The 26,298-nt window shown below is 39.9% G+C and overlaps 1 protein-coding gene across 2 annotated transcripts in view; it reads left to right on the top strand.

Annotated features, from left to right (window-relative positions):
• Positions 1-26,298, top strand: part of Nostrin (nitric oxide synthase trafficking) — a 58,699-nt gene that overhangs the window by 20,466 nt on the left and 11,935 nt on the right. For both annotated transcript variants that reach the window (XM_027946101.3, XM_027946103.3), the window contains 8 exons: positions 3,230-3,313; positions 6,052-6,114; positions 6,323-6,404; positions 9,039-9,101; positions 11,554-11,652; positions 17,655-17,780; positions 25,718-25,816; positions 25,918-26,043. In XM_027946101.3, the coding sequence (XP_027801902.1) occupies positions 3,230-3,313; positions 6,052-6,114; positions 6,323-6,404; positions 9,039-9,101; positions 11,554-11,652; positions 17,655-17,780; positions 25,718-25,816; positions 25,918-26,043 (742 nt within the window). The remainder of the gene's footprint in view (positions 1-3,229; positions 3,314-6,051; positions 6,115-6,322; positions 6,405-9,038; positions 9,102-11,553; positions 11,653-17,654; positions 17,781-25,717; positions 25,817-25,917; positions 26,044-26,298) is intronic.

The following is a 26,298-nucleotide window of genomic DNA, read 5'->3' as shown; positions in this document are numbered from 1 at the left end:
CAATATAAAGGGAAGCAACACTTCTTTTTGGTGGTTGTCCTTTTTATTCCTGGAAGCCTCCGGGACACTTTGTACAGCCTGGAAAAACATCCAGCAAGTGAAACTGAATTATGATGAGGAAGAGGCTGTGCCTGACAGGTCACCTGCCCTTAGGAACTCTCTGGGACTTTCTGTGGCGGAGACAATGGACAAAAAAAAAACACAGATTCCTCCCCCTGCACTGTATACTTCCATAGACTTGGGGTGCTCTGAATATTTACAGACCCCTTTGGGTACATAATAATAATCAGAAAGATTAATATTTGCTCAGAATTTGTTTTGGGCCCAGCACTCTGAGCTGAACACTATAAATTCATCATAATGCTTTATGAATGGAAATGAAAGCAAGAATAGAATGCTAGTACTAAAAAGCCCTTTAGTGACAAGGGACTAGGAATGGGTTTATGTGCTAGGAAGCAGTTTACTCTGCTTAGGGCTAAACACAGCTCCAACTATTCTGATGCATATAAATTGGCTTGTCAGTTTGATGTTTTTTGAAAGTTGTGAGGCAAGAACAGACTTGTAGTGGAGAACAGTAAGGATTAGAATCCAGACCTGGTGGGAAATTCATTCATTGCTTCATTCACATCATACATACTGAGGAGCTATTATGCACCAAGTGCTGTTCTTAGTCTGGAGAGTCGGCAATGAACAAAAGAATTCTTAAGTCTCGTGGAGCTATTTACATTTTATGGGTGTTCACAGAAGTACACCAAAAGATCATAATGTGATGTAAGATAGTGATAAGTGCTAGGGCATAAATAAAAATGTAAGGAAATAATGACAAGGATCTCCTTTTAGATAGGGTAGCCTCTGAGGAGATAACATTTGAACCAGACCTGTAGGGTATAACAGGAAGCAAAATACCATGTGGCCATGCAGTAGAAGGAGTACTCAGCAGAGGACACAGCGGGTGCAAAGACCCCGAGGCAGAGTGGCAACTGGCCACTGAGCAGGAATAAAACAAGGAAAGGGGTGTCAAGAGGGAGGGGAAATCATAAAGGGAGGGGATCAGAATATGTGGGACCTTCCAAGTCAATAGCAATTGTTCCAGTCGCTGTTCTCCTACTAGGCTTGGGTTATTATCACATTTTAATCCTCACAAAACCCAACACCACCTCACTGACTAGCACTCTTTCTCTCTCGCTCTTTCCATTAATTGAAGGATATTCCTACAGCAGAGACATCTATTTCTAAATACGATGAGATGTTTATTTGCCAGCTTCATTACTTAAAAATTAGTTTCCTTAACTCTTCATTTTTTAAAAAACTTTTTAAAGTTGTAGATGGACAAAATACCTTTATTTTATTTATTTTTTATGTGGTGCTGAGGGTCAAACCCAGTGCCTCACATGCTAAGCAAGTGCTTTACCACTAAGCCACAACTCCAGCTCCTACCTGGGCAAGTTCTGATACCAAATGAGTGTTTTCTACACCTATGCTTTCATATACATCCTATAATGGTCTTTCTTCCAGAAAAAAAAAAGTGGTAAAAATAAGTAGAGATGTTCTAACAAGGAGAAATGAATTTAAAAAATTATAATAGATCAATGCTCCAAGGTCTCTGGATCCTATTTATAAAAGAACTGCCAGTCTTTGCTTGGTTTACAACACTAAGTTCAATTTGTGTGAAAATGTATAGTTATTAAGATAGTGTTACTAAAGAGTTCTGGGTTTTTCCCAGATGAAATTAAGTACAAAACAATTTTGAAGGTATTTGATAATTTAAAAAAAAATAGAACTAAAAACTGGAAAAGATGCAACAAAACCTCTTATGGTCCCTATTAAGAAATATAGATCAAACTTACATTTCCTTTATCTGTAGTCAGAAGTGAGGTGAATAAGACTATCCCTTCATCATAGCTATAGCTGGGCTGATAAATAGACCATGGTTCAATCAGTTTAAGGTAAGAGTGATCCAACAGAGCCAAGGAGGTTACCTTTGGAGGGCATATCCAGACCTCTTGCTGAATCTTGTCCTGCAGAGAAAGTCGTGGAAGTTTTCTTTTCTAAAAATCTGATGTCAGCCACACAACAACTTTCCAAGATATGGGTGCATGATACTGCTAGATATGGGTGCATGCCTGTAGTCCCAGCTATTTGGGAGACTGATACAGGAGGATTCCTTTTAAGCTACTGCTTTGTGAGTTCAATCATATGGTATCATTCTATTTCCAGCTATTATAATCTAGAGCTAATCTGATTAAAACTCCTTCTTTTTTAATCTTTTTTGGGGGTACTGGGGATTAAACCCCATATCCCCATCCCTTTTTAGTATTTTATTTAGAGATAGGGTCTCACTGAGTTGCTTAGGACCTCACTAAATTGCTGAGGCTGGCTTTGAATTCGTGATCTTGCTGCCTCAGCCTCCCCAGCCACTGGGATTACAGGTGTGTGCCATCATACCTGCCCTGGTACTACTTCTGTTCCTTACCAGCTGTGTTAGTTTTCTTGGGCTGTTATAACAAGTTACCACAGACTGGGTGGATGTCTTGAACAGCAGACTAGAAGTTGGAGATCCAGGTATTAGTAGGTTGGTTCCTTCTGAGGACTATGAGGGAGAAGCTGTTTCATGGGTGTCTCCTGCTTCGGGTGGTGTGCTGGCAATCTTTGGCACTCCTTACCTTGGAGATGCGTCATCCGGATCTCTGTCTTCATGTTCATGTGTCATGCTCCCCTTGTTCATATCTGTCTCTGTGTCCAAATCTCTGCCTTTTATAAGGACACATTGTATTGGGTTGAGGCCCACACTGTTGACCTCATCTTGATCTTCATTTGCAAAGACCCCCATTTCCAAATAAGATCACAATCCCAGACACTGGGGTTCTATCACCAAGCCAGTTACAAGTATGAACTTCGAAGTCTCAGGCCTAGTTGCTGTGCAACTCTGCAACTCATTACCCATGTGATTGAGAGTTTCTTAAATTCTCTTGATCTTCACTTGCAAACCCAATATTTTGGGGGGAGACACAGTTCAATTCATAACACTGCTGTGAAAGAAGGTTAAATAAAATGCTCTTCCTTTATGGTATCCTTTTCCATAACCTGAAGGGTTTGTCTAAAGACAAGAGGGTCCTTATAGGAAGTCATCTCTTCTTTATGTAATCATTGAGCCTGTGTGTGTGAGGGGGGCGGGGGGGCTGGCTTCCAACCAGTACATGCTATTTAACAACTATCCCTTTGCTAACAGGGCTAACCTAGAGATGAGCTACGCCAAAGGGCTCCAGAAGCTGGCAATCAAGCTGAGTAAAGCATTACAGAACACAAAGAAAAAGTAAGTATGATGGCAGAGGTAAGGCAAAATCATTCTTAAAAAGAATACACAGTGTCCCCAGCTTCCTCTCAATGTGGCAGGCCCACGCCGTCAACTACGGCTTCTGGTGTGAGGGCACTTACTCTGTGCTGTACACTGTTAAGTGCTTGGCAGATGCTCTCATTTAGTCCTCACAACAACCTGAGAGCTCTTATTATCATCCATCTTTTCAGAAGAGGACTTGAGGCTTGGAGAATTTAAGAAACTCCCAATCACATGGGTAATGAGTTGCAGAGTTGCATAGCAACTAGGCCTGTGACTCCAAAGCGCATACTTGTAACTGGCTTGGTGATAGTAATGTAGTTAAATCAGGAGATCTTGGGAAAATGTGAATTCTGTGTTATCTCTACCCTTTGGCCTTTGACAAGTAACTCAGCCTCTTTGTGTCTTGATTTCTCCTCTATTAGATGGAGTGTGATGGAGTATATGTGTCCCATTGTGTACGTGTGAATGTGCGTGTGTGTGTGCGCGTGTGTATGTGTGTGTGTACATCATATGCATATTAATTGCAATAACAAGTGTGAAAAGCTGGCTTGAACCTTGGGTGCAAAAAGTTGTTGGTTCACATTCTTCTCAGAATGAAGCAGATTTCTTCTTTTGGAGGACTGAAGATCCAGGTATTCTGAAAGTGGTCCATTAGTGATAATTGGCTGCAGAGATTCTTGACTAATGCATACAGATGTGACCCCTAAACCATCAGTGCTATTTCAAAAGCTACTTACCATAATGAAAGAGAGAAAATGAACAGAAACAAAGAAGGCTTCTGGAGCCTAAATTCCCATTCCTTAGATATCACCTGACTAGATGTCACCTGTAATTGCAAATGACAGCTTTGAAATAGCTCTAGCTTTTAGCTTTGTTTTTATATTTAGGATAGCATTCTGGTAAACTGCAAAGGAGCCAGTACAGTACAATGGTTGGGTACAGATAGGCTTCTGCCTATACTGCTCTGGTTTAAATTCTAGCTCTACCACTTATCAGACTAGTGGCCCAGGACAATTTATCTTCCTCTCAGTGTCACTTTAAAATAGAAATAATGTCTATCTCTTACAGTCTTAAGGAGTAAATGAGATAATACAGGTATACTGAGCAGAGTACCTGACTAGGAGCAAAAGCTCTGTAAATGTTCATTTTTGTCTCTGATTCTAATTCTTTAATGAGAATAATTCCTCCTCAGGAATAAGAGGTAGAGGAGTGTGTGTCTTATTGTGCTGCAACCCCAGCATCCAGCATAGTACCACCAAAGAGTTAGCATGTCCAGAATGTTCTATTAACCAGCATGAGTATATTTACTAATAGTCATCAATTGAACTTTTGTATACCAAAATCTGTTTTAGGTACTTACTTGCACAGATATCCCAACGTGTTTTTATTTTAAACTATCAGTTGAGTGAGGGTCAGAGGAAAGTGATTCTGCCAAGGTCACACAAGAAACACAGGAGGAAGGGTGCCTCCAGACTCAGCCTCTCTGAGGCCAACCCTCCAGGTCTCTTGCCTTGCTCTCCAGTTGCTCTGAGGGACCACTGGGAGACTCCCCCCACATTGTGCCTGGCATCCTTAAAGAAAATACACACACATACACAAACACAACTCTATTGAGGATTAATTTACAGACAGTACTAAGCACCAATCTGAAGCATTTGGTTTGGTCAATTTTGACACATTTGTACCGTGTAACAAACCAAAGCCCAAACAGACATTTTCATCACACTGAAAATTCCCAGGGTCTATTTGTAGCTCCAAACAACCACTCATCTGCTTCCTGTCAATATAGATTTGTTGTGTCTTTTCTGTGCTTTGCGATCACTGGCAGCACACAGTAGGTCCTCTCTTGTGCCTGGTTTTGTTCCTGTCTTTGGAGGTGTAAAAAGATCGGGATATTTTGGTCCAGTTCTCCCATTCTCTGTCTACAGGGTACAAACTCAGGCTTTAGAGAAGAAGACCTCTGCACTGTTCAGATTTTAACCAGGATGCAGATTCCTCCTCTCCCTCCTCATTAGAATCAACATGGGCTCTGTCCCTAGAGGTTACTAATGCAGTAGGGTTCATTCTCCTGACTTTTGAAGGCAGGCAATACACCGGCTTCCAGGAGTTGGATCTCTTCTGTGGCAGAAAATGACATCACACTTTCTAATCTTTCTCCTCTGCTCCTGGGGAGTTGGCAGTGCTCCCTTTTGTGTTCAATTGGAGTATCTCTGAAAGGACCAGGAAAGGTCTGAGATGTTGTACTAAAAGTTGGCAGGGAGCAGAAGCTGGATCCCAACCCCAAGAGCAGCAATCAGAACATGAGCAGGGTGTCAAGTCCTCTGTCACTTAACTTCTCAAAGACTCACAAGTTTATTCATCTGTAAAGCGAGGAAACTGAAAAGATTGTCTTTGAGGGCCTTCTAACCCAGCATCCTATCTCCCATCTGCTCTCTTCCTCAGCTATTTGATTTGCCTGATTTTCTACAGACATAAAATGGAAGATGAAAATCTAAATGAAAAAAAAAATTATGGGAGTAAAAAACAGTAAATATAATGACTATAGTGCACATAAGTATATTGGCAGAATTTAATCTCCTGGAGAAATGGAAATATGCTTAGGGAAGAAAATCCACTGACAGTGTAGCACAGTGATGCTTCGTTTCTCAGAGTTCACGGGAAAATCACACTTACTCTTGTTCATCTCCCCTACCCCACCTTGTTTTTGCCTCTAGCTGTCTCAGCAATGCCTGGGCCTGGGCCTCGGAGGGCATGAGATCCACAGCGGACCTGCATCAGTGAGTGTGCCCCCCTCCCACCCTGGCCTTGCTCCAGCCCTAAGGAGAGTCACACATATTCAAAGGGGTTGGGGCACAAATATTCCACTTCAAACTTGCACTGAATTGATGTGCTATAACATGCCATTTTATTTCCCTGGAAAGTAATTGGGAAAGTAGATATAAACCCTAAAAACAATGACTGTATGTCTTTATGTTCTATTTCCAGAAAACTTGGCAAAGCAATTGAGTTGGAAGCAATAAAACCAACTCATCAAGTCCTGAGTATGCAAGAGAAAAAGAGGAAATCGGTGAGTCAAAGCTTTTCTTTTCTTCCCTGTTTAAAGCAAGATTACTGTCTGTGGCCAGTGGAGGAAAAGGTGATCTAAAAGTGATACTCGCTCTTAGGAATTTAACATAAAAATAATCAAAATCACACTTCTAAGATTTATGAGAATAGCTGTTTGTTAGTGCATTATTTATAGTAGTGGAAAAATGACAAATACTTCATCATTCAAAGACAAACTATGAAAATAAAACAAATTATGATAAAGGCAAGTAATAGAATACTATGCAACCATTAAAATGTTATTATAGAAGGCTGAGGATGTAGGTCAGTGGGAAAAGAGTACTTGCCTAGTGTGTGCAAGGCCCTGGGTTCAATCACCAGCAACAAAAAAACAAAGAAATTTAAAAAAAAAACACTCTATTATAAAAAAGAATTTGATCACATGGGGATTTGTTCACAATATAGTGTTGAATAAAAAAGCAGGATGAGAACAATCTAACAAACAATATCATCTCAATTTTTAAGCTCTGCTATGCATACATACCCAGAAAAAATCTTGAAGAATCTTCCCAAAATGTTAATAAGAATTACCTTGAGGTGAAATTACTGGTTATCGCTATTTCATACTTTGTGCTTTTTGTAGATATTTCTTTCAGTTTTATTTAATCCATTTGTAAACAGAAGAATATGAACACAATTCATAAAAATGCTTTTCTTATCATTTTAGGATTTTGTAAAGATGATAATAGAATGCAGTCCTCAAATATTCTTAAAATTGAAAAAAAAATGCTAGTCAACTCCCTTGGGGTACCTGGTCCTTTTGTAGGGTATCCTTTGTTTGTGGTCCTTTTTCTTTGTGTATCTTACAGGTGTTAAGCGCCTTGAGTTATGTTTCCAGGCCACATCAATGCCACATTAATAAATTGCTGCTTGGCTCTGTTGGGGTGGGATTTGTAAATGCTCTGATAAAAGAGAAATAATTTTTAAAATATTTAAATTCTAACTCATTCAACTGAATTAGGAAGTAGAATTGATGTTTCTGTGAATATACAGATTTTACTAGATTGGATGTTCTACCTAGGGCTAGGGTGATAGTTAGAAATTTACAAGAATTATTAGGAAGCAATATCATCATCCACCTTTGCAAACCAATTTAATAAAAACTAATCACTAAGCTATATTTCATTAATTACAAAATATACTTTTACCATATGATAACTACATTTCTGTAGTACTTATTATAAATTAGGCATAGAGTGATGACAGTTTATCACAGGGCTTTAGGTGGCTGATGTCATGACCTCCAAACTGCTGTCTCTGCTTGTTGTCCTCCTCTTTTTAGCATTACCCACCACCCGCCACACAGCCATACTGTACCCCACCTTTCTGTCCCACTCTCACACAAAAGATAAAAGATTAGATTTTATCTTTAAAAGTGAACTTGTTCCACATTCCAGTCACATCTGTAGGATCAAAAGGGGTATAGTGCATAAAATCATCTTCATTCCATTTGTTACAATAAACCCTGTATCCTAAATTTAATCACCTGGGGAAAACAAAAGCTTTGCATTTGCCGATTCTCAGAGTGGTTGAGAGATAGCTGATATGCTGAGTCTGTGGACCAGGGAAAAAATTCCACCCTAATTTATATCTGCTCTCCCTGGGGCATGGCCCAAGTCCACTGTCATCATTATTATCACTGTCCCTTTTTTCAAAAGTTAATTATGATTAAGAATTCAATCTTCTTGAAATTAAAGCAGTAGTCACATGAGGAGCAATGGAGACATTTATTAAACTTAGCAGTGCCAGGACTGTACTGGCTCTCATGGTGCTGATGTTTTTGCCACATGGATTGATGTTAAAGAGGATGTGATGGGACCAGCAGTGACCCAGCCTCTGCAAGTGCCTATTCCACACAGTTGCATATATGAATATGCTTTTCACATCATTATAGACTGGAAATCATTACTTTTCCAAATCCTGCCAGGAGTCACTTGACACAGAGATAAGATAGTTTGGCTACTTTCCTCAGGAAATGTTTGCTACAGGATTTCGAAACCCAGTGGATTGTAAGAGTGATTGTTCCAGAATTAAATCAGCACTATGACTGTCTTAGTTTAGGTTGTTATTATAAAAATAGCATAAACTGGGTGGCTTAGAAATAACAGAAATTTACTCATCACTGTTCTGGAGGCTGGGAATTCTGAGATCCAGTCACCAGCACATTTGGTGTCTGGTGAGAGTTCACTTCCTGGTTCACAGACGGCCATCTTCTTGTTGTGTGCTCACATGGCAGAAGGAGCAATGGACCTCTGAATGCCTCTTTTGTGTAGAGGGACACAATACCTTTATTTTATTTATGTATTTTTATGTGGTACTGAGAATGCAGCCCAGAGCCCAGTGCCTCACAGATAGGAAAGTGCTCTACCATTGAGCCTCAAACCCAGCCCTGAAGGCCTCTTTTTTAAGGGAACCAATCCATGTAGGAGGGCCCCACCCTCATTATCAATCAAGTCCTGAAGTCCTCACCTCCAAATCCCTCACATTGAGGGAAAAGTGCTCAACCTATGAATTTAGGGGCTAAGTGAATATTTAGTCCACAGCAGTGACTAAATAAGAAGAAAGCAAAACATTTTTCTATTTTTCTCTTCAATAGCTTGATAATGAAGTTGAAAAGACAGCAAATCTTGTTATCAGCAATTGGAATCAGCAAATTAAGGCAAGTATCCACAAATATCATTTGTATAACCTTAATTTTTTAATACTGAAGCTTTTTCTTTTTACACAGGCATCATCTAGTGCTGCTAAGTGCTAACTGCAAAGAAAAATGTTTCTTCACCTGAGTTATTATACAGACATGTCTGTCAACTAAGCCAAAGAAGAACATGGCTGAAAATATGGTTATTCATAAATCACAGCAACCCAGTGTAGTATATGACCTTGCCTTGTCCCATTTTACACATGGGAAAACTGAGATGGAGAGCTGAAGTCGTTTTTCCAAGGGTTTAAAGCTGGTTAATGGTTGAACCAAGAATTCTTACAAATTCTTAGATTCCAGAGTCACTGCTCTGTCCCATTACACTATACCGACTATCTCTCTGTTTAATTTGAAACTCAGGGCACATGACAAACATCATCTGAGTTTGGGATTTTCATTGGGAGAAGGGTTTTGGTGATCTTGACCTCATTAGTGAGAGGGCATGGTGAGGGGAGGGTAGTGAATGTCAAGTGAAATGCACATGTCCATTTCACAAGAATGTATACTCTGTTTTCTATGCATAATACTATGATAAGATATGATCCTTGTTTTCAAGTAATTTGAAATTTAGTTGGCTAGATAAAATATGCAGAAAATAGTGAATGAATTCTAAGGAGAGGAATATTGAACTGATGGGAAGCTGTAGCATACCATTATAGGTTCTTAACAGAGAAAATGGCAGATGGAATCCATATGTACAGATTATTCCAGAATAATCTGGTTAGCAGAAGCTCATTTTAACTAGGAAGGATAAGAGACTAAGAAATCTGCTAAGAAAACCCAATGATATCCTTTGAGAGGACTTGTACTTTAAGAGTTTAAATTTTCCTTTTTCATCTCCTAAGTGTTAGTGCCCAGAAGGAACATTTGCAAGTAAACAGTTCCTGGTGCCAAATGACCAGAGATGCCCTCAGAAACAGGTGGCCTCATCATTGCTTCTGAAGCTTCTGCTGACTCTGAGGACTCCACAGACTAAGGACATTAATAAGAAATATTTGAGATAAATGAATTTCTATGCCGACAGTAATTGTACTGCTCAAACAAAGCTCATAAAAATCACTTTTATAATAAATCTCTAAAGGTCTCAGAAAAAGTATTCAGTCACTTATTTTCAGTTCTGCTTTTGATTTTTCCGAACTCTTTTTTAAAAGATTTGTTTTTATAAACCAATTTTCTTTAAATATTCAGCTTTCACAGGAAATCTAATACAATGGACAAAAAGCCAGAAAAAAAAAACACTCTGAAGCTACAATTGCTTCCAAGAACCAAAAAAAAAAAAAAACCTTTTATCATTTCCTAGTTTCTACCAAGTCATTTTGCTCAACAAAATGATTTTATTTTTTTATGAAGAGTAATAGAAATTAGAAAACAGAAAATTCTCGAGCTATAATAATTTTCTCTCCAGTTGTAATTCAAGGGATTCAGCAAGTCAACAATGAAACAGTCTCTTTTGGAAACTCGAATGCCAAGCCTTAGAAAACCAAGTCCTCTTGCTCTCACTCATCAGCAGCCATGTGACTGACAAAGGTGGGGGGAAGTGCTATGGGTTGCTTTTCCTTGAATGTCCTTTTGTTGAGCCTTCACATGTTTTGAGAGAGGCAGAAGGCTGTGCCTCTGATTCCAAAGGCGAAAGCCCAAGGGGAGTGAGACCCAGGTTTCCCCCTTTATTATCCGTGTTTGTAGGCCTGGCAATCTTGAGGTAAAAAGCCAAATAATCTCTCAGTCGATCTAGTTCCTGAACAGGTTGACTCCAACTCAACCCTAAATCTGTTTGCTTATTTTCTCTCTGAAGCATCATCTTTTAGCCAAAGTCAACTATGCAGAAAAAGAAAGCATCACCCAAATCAGAACCCATACCAAGCTTTGATGCATCCACGGGGCAGGAAACATGGAGTGTTTCTTCCTTCCCCACCTCTCCCCTCACTCCCCACCCTCAGCAAGCACAGGACATTTCAAAGGATGCTAGGAACTGCTCAGCTCTCCAGCCCAGGTATCAGACAGCAAGGTTTCCAGCGATGCTTAAACTTTAAGACAACATTTTACAATAATCTAAGCTGTGGCCCAGCTAAGATTCTCAAAAGAACAATGCCGGTGGCCTTCTGCTTTTGTTATAATTTCATATGGTAAAGCCACACTAGATAGGACAGTGTTCTGAAGGCTTTCAGACCTCTCTTGATTGAGCAAAATGTTGAGTGCACCCCATGCAATGACCAAGTGCACAGTGGTTCTCAGAGCAGAGTGTTCCCTGCTGCAGTATTTTAGGTAGATTTTGAAAAGAGGGAGGGAATGAAGAACTAAAATTACGCAGTGGTTCAAGCTAGCATTTGAACATGCCTCATTCAAAACAAAATAGCTTGGCTCTGGATATTCATTTCTGCTCCTTTATATCTTGTCTGTATGTTTTTGACTGTAGGCTAAGAAAAAATTAATGGTGAGTACTAAGAAGCATGAAGCACTTTTCCATCTTGTAGAAAGTTCCAAGCAATCCATGACTCAGAAGGAGAAGCAGAAGGTAAGCTGGTGTGGGCGGCTGGGTGCATGGGGCTTGGAGGCAGGTTTCCTGCTCTGAGCTGGGAACACAAGAACTGACTGGTTCCTTCCTCTGCATGGACTCTCTGTAGAGTTGAAGGTTGGCAAGGCATAAGAAGGGTCTCCAAATCATTCTGGGCCCACAAATATTCTTCAAAGATATTATTAACATCACAGATTAGGCCAACAGCTTCTTTTTTTTTTTTTTTTTTTATAAAGAACTCTATTAAAGGACAGGGGTTATAGCTCAGTGGTAGAGCGCTTGCCTCGGATGCCGGAGGCACTGGGTTCGATTTCTCAGAACCATATAAAAATAAATAAATAAAGATATTGTGTCCATCTACAATTAAAAAAAAACCTATTAGTAGAAGAAAAAAACCCTCAGGTCACGCTCCAAGTAAGTATATATATATATATATATATATATATATATATGTATATATATATATATATATATATATATATATATATATATACACTTTATATATGTTGGAAAAGATGTATGGTATTTTATATATATTATACTAATATGAACATAAAGTAGAAATGTTTGCAGAATGAGACAGATGAAATAATATTTCAGATGATTAGATAATTGTGATGTCTACTTAATCACTAGGTAACAACCATTAAGTAAGTGTATAAACAAAATACATACTTTAGGCAAGGTTTAGCCTTAACCATAGTAAGTATTAATTTATCTTTCTATCAGTCCTCTTGATAATTTAAATTTTTTAAAATGATTAAATAATTGGATTTTTTTTCATATCTTGCTGGATCACCCAGTTTTTACTTTCAATGTGGGCAATGGCATGCTTATAACCAGGAGGAAAATAAAGTATCAGCTCTGCTGTTTTTGTGGTTTTCCTGGGTAGCAACATAAGTCTATGGGTTCCTGGTAGAAATATTTCTAAAAGGTATTAAGAAATGAGACTGATCGAATTATATTATGTTCATTCATAAATATGGAATAATGAATTCTACCATAACATACAATTATAATGCACCAAAAAAATAAATTTGAAAAGAAAAAAATATTTTAAAGACAAGTGTGCATTTTTATATGAACCCAATCAAAGATGGATAATAACTCTGCAAATCCATATGATTTAGGCCCATGCCGATGGCTCTTGTCCCAGGATGCTGGAAGTGAAGAAAAGACCCTTGAAAAGACCGTGGCAGCTTCTCATGTTGCAAAATCCCTGCTTTTTCTCCAGGTCACTTCAGAATCCACAACTGTCCATTTGTGGGCAATAATGTCCTGTCCTGTATTCAATAGGAGCTTGATAATTGTGTTCTTAGGCCAAAATGAATACAAATGATATTGGGGTGCAGGAATAAAAGCAACTACTTTCTGCCTGCACTCCCAGTACGTCATCTTGCACACCTCACATGGTATGTGACCCAGATGAGAAACCTTTGAAATATTCAGCACCTTCTTCAGAAGACAGAATACCCCTAAGGAAATACAGGCAGCATTGCTGCTGCGGTCCCAAACATTCTTAAAAGAAAATTGTCACTGCACGTAGCTCTATCATTTCATCCAAAGAGACTATTAGTTAAATAACTTAAATTCATTGTTAGCATCATTTTACAAGGTTCTTATTTCTTCACAGGTCAGTCTTCACAGTTTGAAGTCATAATAAGTGTTGAATAATGAGGTGGCTTCCAAGGAGGCTAACCCACAGTGTGCAAAAATGCTCAGCACCAGGATTTGTCCCAGGCATTCCAAGCCCTCATTAGGAGCTATTCTTTATTGATGTCAAGTAATAACAAAGAAAAAAGATTGCACAGTCAAATGCTGAATTTCCTTTTCCCTCCTTATTAGCAGCTTCTCTGGGAGGTGGAAGTCTGCAGTCCTCCCCTGCCTTCCAGCAGCAGGTCCTGCAACCATGACCTTAGCCTGTTCTTACACCACAAGACTCATCCCACCTCCTCTGCTTAATCAGGTGGCTGTTCTCTCGTCCTGTAGTGGGGCACCTGAGGCAGCATTCATTTCTCATTTCAACAGAAGCATCTGTATCTCCACTTTGAGCAGTAGCTCTGTGCTTCTCAGCAATTCTTGCTGTTTTCCTGCTGAACAGTCCCTGTTCTCACCAGAAGCTGATGGAAGCCTCCATTCTCTTCCCGCCTCCATCCTCACACCCACACACAGCAGACTCTCCTGCTCTCTACCTCACAGAGTGAACAGAAGGCAGCAGAGCCACCTGCCTCCCCCAGAAATAGCATCTGCTTACTCCAATGGAGAGCCCTGTTCCTCCTGTGTCCCGAGCTCCTGCCATCCTGCCTCTCACACACCTCTGGTTTTCCCCCATCCCTTGACGTGCCACCCAGGGATTGCTCCCAAGGCTTCCTCAAGCATCTCAGTCTATCCAGGCTGCTGTAACTCCGCCTCATCACCTAGTGTCCTAAACAACAAACATTTATTTCCTCACACTTTTGGATATTAGAAATCTAAGGTCAGAACGCCAAGCGCCTGGTAGTGCTGGAGAGGGCCTTGTCCCCGGCTGCTGGCTGCAATCCTTTGGTTTCCTCCTCTTTCTACAGGGCAGAAGAGGGTGAGAGAGACCTTGGGGGTTCCTCTTTTAAGGGCATTAATCTTACTCATGAGGACCCCACCCTCAAGACCTAATCACTTCTCAAAGGCCCTGCCTCCTAACGCCCTCACCTAATGCTACCACCTTGGGATTCAAAATTCCAACGTGAATTTGGAGACACACATTCAGCCATTGCACTTCCTGTCCTGGAAGAGCAGGAAGAGTCAGAAGCCTTTTCATGACTCTGTTCCTATTCCTCTATTATCCTCTCTCCTTTTTTTACAGTAAGATTTATTTGAAGGACTGTCTGTGCTCTGTCTCCACTTCCTCATCTCATTATCTTTGTCATTTCTAACACCCTAATCCAGCTTTCCCCACCATTTCACCCACCACTCAGAGTGTCCTAAAAAAGAAAAGAAAAGAAAGAAAACAAAGTCTTCTTTGTTGTGAGAGCCAACGGGTACTTCCCAGTGCTGACCTTACTGAACTTCTTGGAAGCATTAAACATTGTTTATTTTCCCCTTCTAGGAACATTTTCTTCCTTTACCTTGAGCAAAATGTTATTCTTGGTTTTCCTCCTACCTCTGGAAATTTTGTCTTGGGCTCCTTATGCACTTCCTTTTTCCACCCAATCTATGTATATTGCCTTTTCGGAGGATTTCTCTTACTCTGTTTAAATCTCCAGTGTCCAATGCAGTACCCTTGAGGTCCTGCAGTCAAATAGACTCTCAAGGATTCACCTACCATATCTATGTTGAAGTACCTAAATTTCTTATCTCCAGCTTAAACCAGTTTGCAAACTGTCTTCTGTCACTTCACATTCAACATCTACTGTCAGACCCATCATTTGTCTCTACCAAAAGACCCTCTGTATTCCTGTTTTCTAGATGTTTGAATATCACCATCCAGCCATATCCTCCCAATTCTAACACCTAAGCCACCAAATTCTTGAGCTTGTTCACTTCTGTGTGGCTCCTTGCCACTGCTCTTTCCTGACCCACCATCATTGTTAGTCGGGATTCCACTGACTGGCAGATTGTGCTCTTTGCCTTTTGTGTTGTCTCTTCCTTTCTATCCTGATGGGCAGGTCAAGTTGACTTTTCTGAAACTCAAATCTGATATGCCATTCTCTTCTTTAAAGCCTTCAAAGTCTTTCCAGTAACCTCAGAATAGAGTCCTCACTCTGTTCTGTGGCCCTTAAGACCGTCCCTGACTTGACTGTGGGGACCTGTCAGCATCAGCTCGGGAGCACTCTTCTCTCTCCCAGATTGTGTACTCCAGTCTTACCAAAAATTTTGCCTGTATGTTGCCGTGCTATTTTGCCTCACCAATTTCTACTTTCATTTTAGGTTTCTTCACATAAGGATCTTTTTAATTTTTTTTTCAGCACCTACTATGTGTGGAGTCATAGCTTAAGTGGTTTCCTAATTCCAACACTAGTTTAGGTACCTCTCTTGGTGCCCCAGTGACACCTAAGCCCTTCTGTCAAACTGGAGTTCCTAGACCTTAACACACAGGGAGGCAGTGGCCTATGTGATCTAGAGAAAGAGCCCATGTTGTTCTCTTTTCTATTCCCAGAGAGAAAGAACCTATGACACATTGCAAACAATCAATAAATGTTCGGTGAATAAATGAATAAGATGTTTTTTCCAAGAGGAAAGAAGAATACTGACAAATTTTAGTAAAGGACATGTCTTAAATAAAAACAGTAGTCTACGTTCTTTTTTACATCCATTTGGGGCTCTTTTCTATACATTTGCTATGCAGAAACTTGTGGTCAGTAGTGCCATCATACAGTAATGAATGTGAGTGGTCATCTCAAAAGGGACTTAGAGGCTGGGGATATAACCCAGTTGGTAGAGTGCTTGCCTCACATGCACAAGGCCCTGGGTTCAATCCCTAGCAACACACACACACACACACACACACACACACACAAAATCAAAAGCGACTTAGTTCTCACTGCTGGGTGTCTGAGCATTCTCCATAAGAATCTAAGGACAATGATTTAGCAAAGTACAGCCCTGGTACTCTTTGGGCTCTTTCGCTATATTGTTATCAGGTTAAAACTCACAAGCCATGTTTCTCAAATAGATGTGGTTCATTACACTTAAAATACAAAACTAAATGTGATATGTCCTTGTAGGTCATACATCACAGCTGAAGGACAGCTGAATAGCTAGCATATCAATTGGAATAATAAAGTGAGTGGTATTAATATTCAGCATTTTGGATGGATGTTCTTCATTATTGTGACATTAGTCAAAATGTCCTTAAACATAAAGAGGGTCGTTCTTAAAGCCTTTGTTTCTGTCCTTGAAATTCCTACACTGCTAAAATCAGGGAAGTTCTTGCTATTCTTTAAAGTGTGGTTTGAGGACTGTTTGCATGAGAATCATCTGAGGAGGGAGTGAAGATTCTGATTTCCAAGTTCCAGCTTCTTCATCAGTTTTGCTCCATGTGGGGCCCTGGAAGTTCCCATTTTACAAGCATGCCACGTCATTCTAGGCATGCTGAAGTTTGAAAATCATTCATGTAATCAACTTGCTCATTTCTCAGAGATATGAAATTGCTTGTCTGGACATTTTGATCATCAAATTCAATTACTGTGGTTCTGGAAGTTCTGTGTTACTTCAATGTACCAGAAGACGTAACAATAAAAATGGCAAATATTGGCAGGAGGGGACTCTTTGGGAAGCAATGTGAGAGGATACCATCTATCTGACAGTGAACCTATATCTCAGGCTTTTCATTAGTAACAATTGCAGTCACCAGTGTTTTGAGTGCTCTGCTAGGTGTTGTGTGCCTTACAATGCATTACCCATGAGTCCTCAAAGCAGCCCAGCAAAGCAGGAATTATCATCATCCCCATCAGAGAATGTGAAAATCGTGGCTTATGAAGACTAAGTAACTTCTCCTAGCCAGAACCAGGACTCTAATTCTGGAAGTCTGACTCCCAATGTCCACTGCTAGCTTCAAGATGGTCAGACAGGATGATAGCCAGCTCTACTCTAAAAATTATATAATTCCACAAGTCTCTACCTGTCTTGGTAAGAAATTCAAGGACCTAAAAGATTTACCAAATGAGACTATAGGATTTATTGGTAGATTGTATTTGTAAATTGGAGATCCTTGACCCGCATTGCTGATTTTCAAATGCACTGTCATTTGGCCTTTTCTTTGATTTGATAAATGCAAGCAAATCATTTCATATGTAAAGCCTCAATTTCTTCATGTGTAAAATTGAGGGTTTCATACTGAAAAGACCTTTTAGGTTTCCTTCTGGTTCTGCCATCTGTTTATTCTGGGAAAATATATTTGGTGTTGTCATTTATAGTTATTTTTTATAACTGAAATATATCATTAGGCCACATGTAATTCTTTTTTGGAATTAAAAAGAGCTTTCATACTAGTGTTAATTAATATGTGACAATGTGTTTTGCTTTAGCTCCTCAATAAACTGAAAAAATCAACTGAAAAGCTGGAAAAGGAAGATGAAAATTACTACCAAAAAAACATGGCAGGCTATTCTACTAGACTGAAGTGGGAAAATACACTAGAAAACTGCTACAAGGTACGTTGTTCATTCACATTTTTCTTCTTCCATGGAGCTTTGTGTGACCTTGGAAATGAAGGTCAGTCTGACAGTTAAAAAACCCTATTTCTGTCTTAGCTCTGGTTCTTATGTGACCTTAGACAAACCACATTGCCTCTCATTGTTTCCATTTCTTCATGGATAGAAGTACCAATAAACATTTATTGAGTATCATTACCCAGAGTTTCAGCTCCTAATTCTCAAGGGTCACAACAGCATTCAGCTAACTTTAAAAAGTTCTGTTAAATAAAAACATAACTTGAGGCTTCAATATTAGATATTCTGAATTGAGTTTTAAGGCATGAGAGCTGACCCATACAGTGATCACTTATGGAGTTTCCTTGTATGTTAGGAATTGCATGGGACTCTGGAGATATATAACAATGAATGAAGTACTATCCTAACACTTTAAATATGCATCTTTGGGCCAGGCATTGTGGTGCATGCTTATAATACCAGAGGCTCTAGAGGCTGAGGCAGGAGGATTGCAAGTTCAAGATCAGCCTCAGCAATTTAATAAGACCCTGTTTCAAAATAAAAAAATAAAAAGGACTGGGGATGTAGATTAGTGCCCCTCATTCTAAACCCCAGAACAAGGGAAAGAAATGTACCCTAGTGATACAGACAGAGACATAAAGAATGAATTGTGAGGGCTGGGGTTGTGGCTCAGTGATAGAATACTTGCCTAGCATGCGTGAGACACTGGATTTGATTCTCAGCCCTGCATGTAAATAAATAAATAAAAATAAAGGTCCTCAACAACTAAAAAAAAAAAAAATTTAAAAAGAATGAATTGTGACAAATTGTCCAACAAAAATAAATAAAAGATATCAACAAGAAAGTCACAAAAGGGGAAATCAAAATCACCATTAAACATATGAAGAGATGCTCAATCATTTGACAAAATTAGGAAATATAAATATCAAGTACTAACAAGGAGGTTAGAAGATAGAATTCTTGTACCACTTTAGTGTATGTAATTAATGGTCTCTACTAACATTGAAATGTACACATACCCACAATACAGCAGTTCCCCTTTTGGGCATATATCCTGAAGACACATTTACATTGTACCTCAAGAATAATGCATGAGTACGTTTATTACAGAATTGTCTATAATCGCATGGTGAGAAAAAGATTGTACACAATTTTTATTACCCACCAATAGACCAGTCTTAAATAATGTGCTCTAAGTTGGAAGTAGATAAATACTCAGCAATAAAAAGTTAATTAAAACTATATTTAAATATGAATTAACCTAAAACATTATGTTGAAGAAAAGAAATATACCATTTATACAATCTGTAAATTTTTTAAAATTTTTGAACTCACACCCACACTACACTGTTTATATGTGGTGTGTTCGTAAACATATACACATTGACTGAATCTTTATGTGGTGGGGCAACTAGAGCTCACGGAGGACGGCCACACATAGCCACAAAGCTTGTGGATGGCCCCTGGTGAGACAATGCAACCAGCGCAGGATCGAAACCCTCTTCAAACTCTACATATGAGTAGCTTACCTCTCGATTTCTCAAGTCAACATAAATGTGACCAAATTAAATAATTAGCAATCTGGTAATGACATGAATATTTTTGTTTTATATTTCCTCCATGTGTTTTAAAATTTTTAAAAATGTTTAAAGCAATTGCTGTTTGAAGAAGTGACCTACTGGCAAGTGTCTGGTGCTCAGCATGGACGTGCGTTTTGCTACGTGCTTCTGTGTGCATCCTGTTTTGTAGCCATCACAACATGTGAGGACCATAATTTTATTCCCAGTTTATAGTTGAGGAAAGTGAGGCTGGAGAAATGAAGTAACCTGCACAAGATGGTTTTGGGATTCAACATAGGCCTCTGCACTATGCTTCTACCCCAGTAAGAACTGGGAGAGGGAAGGATATAGGTTAGCAGAAACCGAGGGGCTGCGTTTAAATCTTGCGCATTTCAACCACCTTCAGTGTAAGATAGATGTAAAGTTAGAGGAGAAAGGAGGAAGTGAGGGAGAGATGAAAACTTGGTCCAAGCCGGGCATGGTGGTGCATGCCTGTAATACCAGCAGCTCGGGAGGCTAAGACAGGAGCATCACAAGTTCAAAGCCAGCCTCAGCAACAGCAAGGCACTAAGCAACTCAGTGAGACCCTGTCTTTAAATAAAATACAAAATAGGGCTGGGGATGTGGCTAAGTGGTTGAGTGCTCCTGAGTTCAATCCCCACCACCCCACCCCCCCAAAAAAAAGAACTTGGCCCAAAGATGGGAAGAAATGAGAAGAAACATAGGATCCTGGCTGCCCTTGCTTATGCTGAGCAGGCTATAGGTGCAGATGATGAGGAAGGGCCAGGCATCTCAAGCCTAACGACCTACTGAAGTCTGGCTCTCCAGCCTGGACTCTACCCTCCCAAGAATTCCAAGACTTCCCAGTGAAGCTGGAGCTTCCACAAAGTCAGCTTCCTCTGACAGCTCTGTTAGGAGAGAAATTGCATCTCCCACTCCATCTTCCAGGCACTCTTCAAGGGCTATGAGAAAAAATCTGTAAGCTCAGCATCTCCATCTTCCCCAGGCTTCTACCCATGTCACTGCAGTGAGCCACAGTAATGGTTCTCAGCGGGTGGGCCTTTGAACTGTGTCAGGTACCCCTGGTACTAGCCTCATCATCCAAGGCTCTCACTAGATCTTCCTTACCTCAGTTTCCTTTACTCCTATTAAAATTCTCCTACTCTTCCCTTACCTCAATTCAGCAATGCTTATTTTTATATTGAAGCATTATGGAAATTATCTTCTCTTCTTACAAAGTCATCCTGATGGTGACATAATATACATTCATTTACTTTTCAAAAAGCCTGCTGAAGTTGAAGAACTTGAACTTGTTTGTTGTTATGGTTGTTTTGTTGGAATCCAGATCAGGTGGAGTAGCTCCTGAAAGTCATAATCTCCTTAAGGAAGAGCAGGACATTTTTCAAGCTTCTTGTGTCCCAGACGTTTGTGGCTGCTGTGCTGGAGGCCGTCAGTATCACACTCCCTCTCCCATTGGTTGACACAGCTCCTCTCACTCACCTTCCCCTGAGCTCCCTTCTGTCTCCTGAGTGCCAGCCCACAGCCACCGGACCCAACTGGAGTCCACCTCTGTCATGTCATCCTTGTTCCATCTAACCCCAATAATGCTGCCTTGACTTTGCATTTCCTTGACTTACGCCCACTCAACCTTTACCAACACGTCATTGACTCACCTACCTTACTCTATGTCTTCTACATCTTTTGTATATTTCCAAACTCAAGAGTAAAATGTTAGATTCCTGGAGAGATGAAGTAACCTGCCCAAGATGGTTTGGGGATTCAACATATAAAAACAGGCTGAATTCATTAAAGGAGAATTTCATTAAAAGTGCAAGTGATAGAAACGGGACAATTAGGGCCTCTCAATTCTGTTTATTTATTTATTTATTGGTCTTCTTTCCCTCACCATTCTTCTGTAAAAGCTGAATATAAGAATTCAATTTAGAGTCCTAGCAAGTATCCTATTACCTCTTCTCTGAGTTTGTTTTGGAAATTTTTTTCAGAAAACACTTATTAAACTCTGTTCAAGGAAGTTTACTCGATGTTTTAGTCAGCTTTTTTGCTGCTGTGACTAAAGGACCTGGCCAGAACAACTGTAGAGGAGGAAAAGTTTATTTGAGGGCTCAGGGTTTCAGAGGTCTTAGTCCATAGAAGACCAGCTCTATTCCTCAGGGCTCAAAGTGAGTCAGAACACCAAGGTAGAAGAATGCGGCAGAGAGAAGCAGCTCACATGATGATCAGGAAGCAGAGAGAGAGACTCCACTTGCCAGATACAAATATATACCCCATAGGCATGTCCCCCAAGGAACCACTTCCTCCAGCCACACCTCACATACCTCCAGAACAGACTTCTCCCCTAAGGAAGGGGAAACCAAACGCAGAATCCACGGAATGAGGAAGTCCCATCCCTTTGATATATCTAAAGTTTTCTTTGTTTTTTTGCATTCTTCTCCCTTTCTTGTTCATTTCCCCTCATCCTGTATACCTGATCTGAGACAGGTGGGAAGGCCAAAAGGTGGGAAACAGGTGGGATGGAGGGGCCAGGATGGAGTGATCTGGGCAGGAAGCGGGTGGGGGCCAGGGCAAATTAATTAGCAGTTCCCTGTCAGCTCTGGAGTTGCTTCATTAACAGCTCTTTAGGAGGGGCAGTATAGGAAGGACTCTGGGGAACCTTAACATTTCAATCTCACAAGGTGCAGACTACACTTTCGAGGACCTTCAGGGACCCCAACCGGTCTGTTTTCTTCAATCTAGCCTGATTTATTTGTCTACACTGACTGCCTATTTTAAATTCTGGCTTCATTAGAGCTTAATTTCCTCCTAGGACCCCTGTTGGAAAAGGTGATTTCCTTTCTACAGATCTGTCTTGAGGAAGTAGCTGAAAACAACACCGGGATTTCTATTCAAAAAAAGGAGATGGAAGGATGTAGCTCAGTGGTAGAGCTCTGAGAGGCCCTGGGTTCTATCCCAGCACTTCAAAAAAAAAAAAAAAAAAAGAAAAGAAAAAAGTAAACAGAGGGAAACAATCCAAGTAACCAACATTAAAGGGGTGACTAAATGGATCATATACCTACAATAGACTATTATAAAGTAATTTAAATCATCTTCAGAGATGAATGGTGTGAGAAATTGCTCATGTGTGAGGTTAAGTGGAAAAACTAGGATATCAGATTTGGATAATTTGGTAGAAAATTAGAAAATAAAATCATGCACACATACTTAGACTGAAATCCATTAGAATGTCAGTAGTGGTCATCCTGGGTGGAAGAATAATGAATGACTTTAAAGGTATTTCTGTGTGCCCCTTTGTGGCCCTATGATGTCTCCAAGCAGCTGGAAATTTGTTAAAATTCAGATTCCTGAGCACCTTCTCAGAGGAATCAGAATCTCTGAGTGATTCTCTGAGTGACTTCTAAGCATTCTGAAGTTTGAGAGTCCCTGCTCTAGAAAGAGAATGATATTTCTTTCATTAGTTTTATGAAAGCAATTTAAATGAAAACACAGTCCCCTCAAGCTCCTCTGTTGTAGTGACAGGAACTGAAAAGAGTGACTGAAGAGATGAATTATCATGATGCCTGAGCCACAGACAGGCCCTAAATCTGCTGTGTCTTGACAACTCTCTGACTACACTTTCTTCAAATGTGCCACTATGAAAACACAAGAGGACAGCCGGAGGTCCTCCAGGGTGTCATGTCTCTGGATTGCCCATTTTATACAAAAGAACAAGATAATAGGAAATAATAATTCATTAAATGAGATATGGATTTCTCCTTTCCACATAGAATTTATTTCCACCTCTTTTTATGAGCAAGCATAGATCACTTTAATGATTTCCTTGAAATGTAATTAAAATCTGTTAAACATTACCATCTCTGCCAAAGAACACCAGTTATTCTAGCCTCAGACTGATGCTAATGGTTCAGCATTTATTAAAGAAACTGCTGCCATCAGGGACGCAGGGTGCTCTAAGACCTGCCTTTATTTTTTTTTCCCTAGTCCTTTCTTTGCGCATAGTGCTAAACTGAAACATCGGGTTTCTACATCTTTTTTGATGGCAGAAGGACTTTTTTTTCTTCTTTGAAGATTGTCCCACCTGAGATCCAATCAAAGGAGCAGAATTTGTTGTACACATTTGTTATGAGGCACATCAATTCTGACCTTTGAAGAAGTAGTACATTTGATGAGTTGCTGTGTTTTTAATCCTTTATCCAGGAGACAGAAAGGCAAATGGTCACATTCAAATGACAAGGATCAGCAGTTTTGGAGAGACTCAGAAAACCAATAACAGATTCCACTTAGAAAGATGGTGTGGCTTTTGACACAGCTGAGAAAGTGGCCTCTGAGTCACAGATCTAGGCTTCTGATAAAATGTTAGGACTTTGGGCACAAGATCTAAATGTCTATGTGATGAGTATAGATGTTCATAATTATTGACTGAGCCTTTTACCACTTGCTTTTAAAAGAAGGGCTAAAGATGACTTTACACTAATAAAATATAGCATGGATTTACATGGGAATTTCATCTGGTCTTAAAAAGGAAGAAAATGCCACAACGTGGACAAACTTCAAAAACATCATGCTGAAAAACATTATTATAAAATAATCTAGACACAAAAGGACAAATATTATATGATTCCTCTTATTTGAGATGCTACAGGAGTCAAATTTATAGAGACAGAAAATGGAATGATGGTTGCCAGGGCTGGGGAAAGAAGGGAAATAGTTGACTTTTTATGGGTACAGAGGTTCAGTTTTTGTTTGTTTGTTTTGTGGGGTTTTGTTTTGTTTTTTGTTTTTGTTTTTGTTTTTGTTTTGATACCAAAACCCAGAGGCACTTAACCACTAAGCCATATCCTTAGCCCATTTTTATTTTTTATTTTGAGACAGGGTCTCACTAAGTTGCTTAGGGCCTCACTAAATTGCTGTGGCTGACTTTGAACTTGTGATCCTCCTGCCTCAGCCTCTAGAGCTGCTGGGATTACAGGTGTGCACCAGAGGTTCAGTTTTACGAGAAGAAAAAGGTTCTGGAAATGGATGCTGGGGGTGGTTACATAATAATGGCACTGAACTGGATGCTTAAAAATGGTTAAAATGGTACATCTTAGGTTATATACATTTTACTATAATTTTAAAAAATAAATTAGAATTAAAAGTTTGGATTACTTAATACAATAGATGAAGTAATAGTGCAAGGATGTAGAAGAGCACCATACTGGATCAGGCATGCAGGGCCAGGCAGGATGGGGAATTCAGGGATCTCTGGACTCTCTCCAGCCCCACCTCTATACCAATGGCCAGGAAAGAAAGTCATCTTCTCTCAATGGTAGGATACCTGCTAATTTCCCCAAAGCCTTCCTCATGAAAGGTTTTTGCCAAGTACAAGTACTTTGTCAGTATAGGAGATGAGATAGCAGCTATGAAAGCAAATCCGGCCTTCTCTAGATAAAAGAATGAATATGTAACCCTCCGTTCTTATAAAAACAGAATGGGGAGAATTTTGTCTTGGTCCCTTGCCATCTCCATCAAGGTTCAGACTCCTCTGGGCCTGTACCCAGCAGCCTCACACTGCCCCTACATGACCCACAAATCTCCCCAGCATACTCCACCTAGTTGTTGAACTTCTCCACCATCTCTAAAAAACACCAGTCCCATCAACTTGAGTGGCCAGAGTCTGATAGCTAACTTGTTCAAAAATGTGAATAGGTAATGAGGCAAGAGTGATGTTCTTTGCTTCCTTGTTGACACTTCTGAGCCAAAAGTCATGACCCTCCAGTTGTGGAATTTTTGTCATTCCACACACTCCTACCTCATGCAGTAGTCTCTGACCCCAGGGCCTAATTTTGGGCCAAGATTGTGAATCGATCAGTCTTTCAGATCCTGCTCTTGTCAGATAGTCTCCTTAAACAGAGAATGTGCCTCGTCATCTTTGCACCTACAGAGACTAGCAGAATGTGTCCACCATGAGTGATCTGGAAAGTATTTATTGTCTAAATGTGTTTCTACATGGGTTTTACTGAGCTTCACTCCCCTCTAGAAATCAGAGGCGCTTCTTTAGTACTTGCTTTTTCTGCATTCTTGTGAACATCGGTTACCCCATAGCATTTTCCTATACGCCTTTGGGGGCAAAAGATCCCACGGAAAGCTTATGAGTTAAAGCCATTTTAAAGGAGGAAAATAGGACAGACACCAACTCATATTCTCTCTTGGAAACCTCCCTTCATTGCTGTTTGGATATGACGTAGTAAAAAGGCAAATCGTGACAGTATGCTCAGACTGTCCTCAGGTGTGTCAGTGTTTGATGGGTGACTTCAGTTTTGCATACCAAATGATCACTCTTACCTCATTTTCCATCCCCTTCAGAGCATCCTGGACCTGGAGAAGGAAAGAACTCAACTTCTATGCAATAACTTAAACCAGTACAGCCAGCATATTTCTCTTTTTGGCCAAACCCTGACCACAGTGAGTAGTGAAGGTTTCTCCATGTTTGGCATGCAGGGTAAAAAAAAATTGGCAGGAAACATTTCTTCAACAACCTTGTTCTGCTTTCCTTGGCTCTGCAGTGCCACACACAGATTCACTGTGCCATCAACAAGATTGATGTCGAAAAAGATATCCAAGCGCTAATAGAAGAAACTGCAAATTTATCTACAGAAAACAAATCTGAATTCCTACTGACCGATTACTTTGTAAGTATGACCAACAGGAAGTTACCTTGGGGAAGGGGCTTCATTATACATTGAAAAACTCATTTCAAAAAAATTGAAAATAGCTATAAATAAAATGTGGTAAGTAAAAATGTTTTATTTGTATTGTCTACAAAAATAAAATATATACAATGTGTGGTTTACAAACTGGGCAGTGGTATTCTCTGGAAGGAATGAAGGTCTTGCTGGGTTTTAGAATCTTCCAGTTTAGACTTTGTCTTCACCTGTTTTATGCTG

The sequence above is a fragment of the Marmota flaviventris genome, chromosome 11 (genome assembly GCF_047511675.1).
Source record: "Marmota flaviventris isolate mMarFla1 chromosome 11, mMarFla1.hap1, whole genome shotgun sequence".
NCBI lineage: Eukaryota > Metazoa > Chordata > Mammalia > Rodentia > Sciuridae > Marmota > Marmota flaviventris.
Note: the sequence above shows the minus strand (reverse complement) of the source record. Positions and strands in the feature narration are given on the sequence as shown.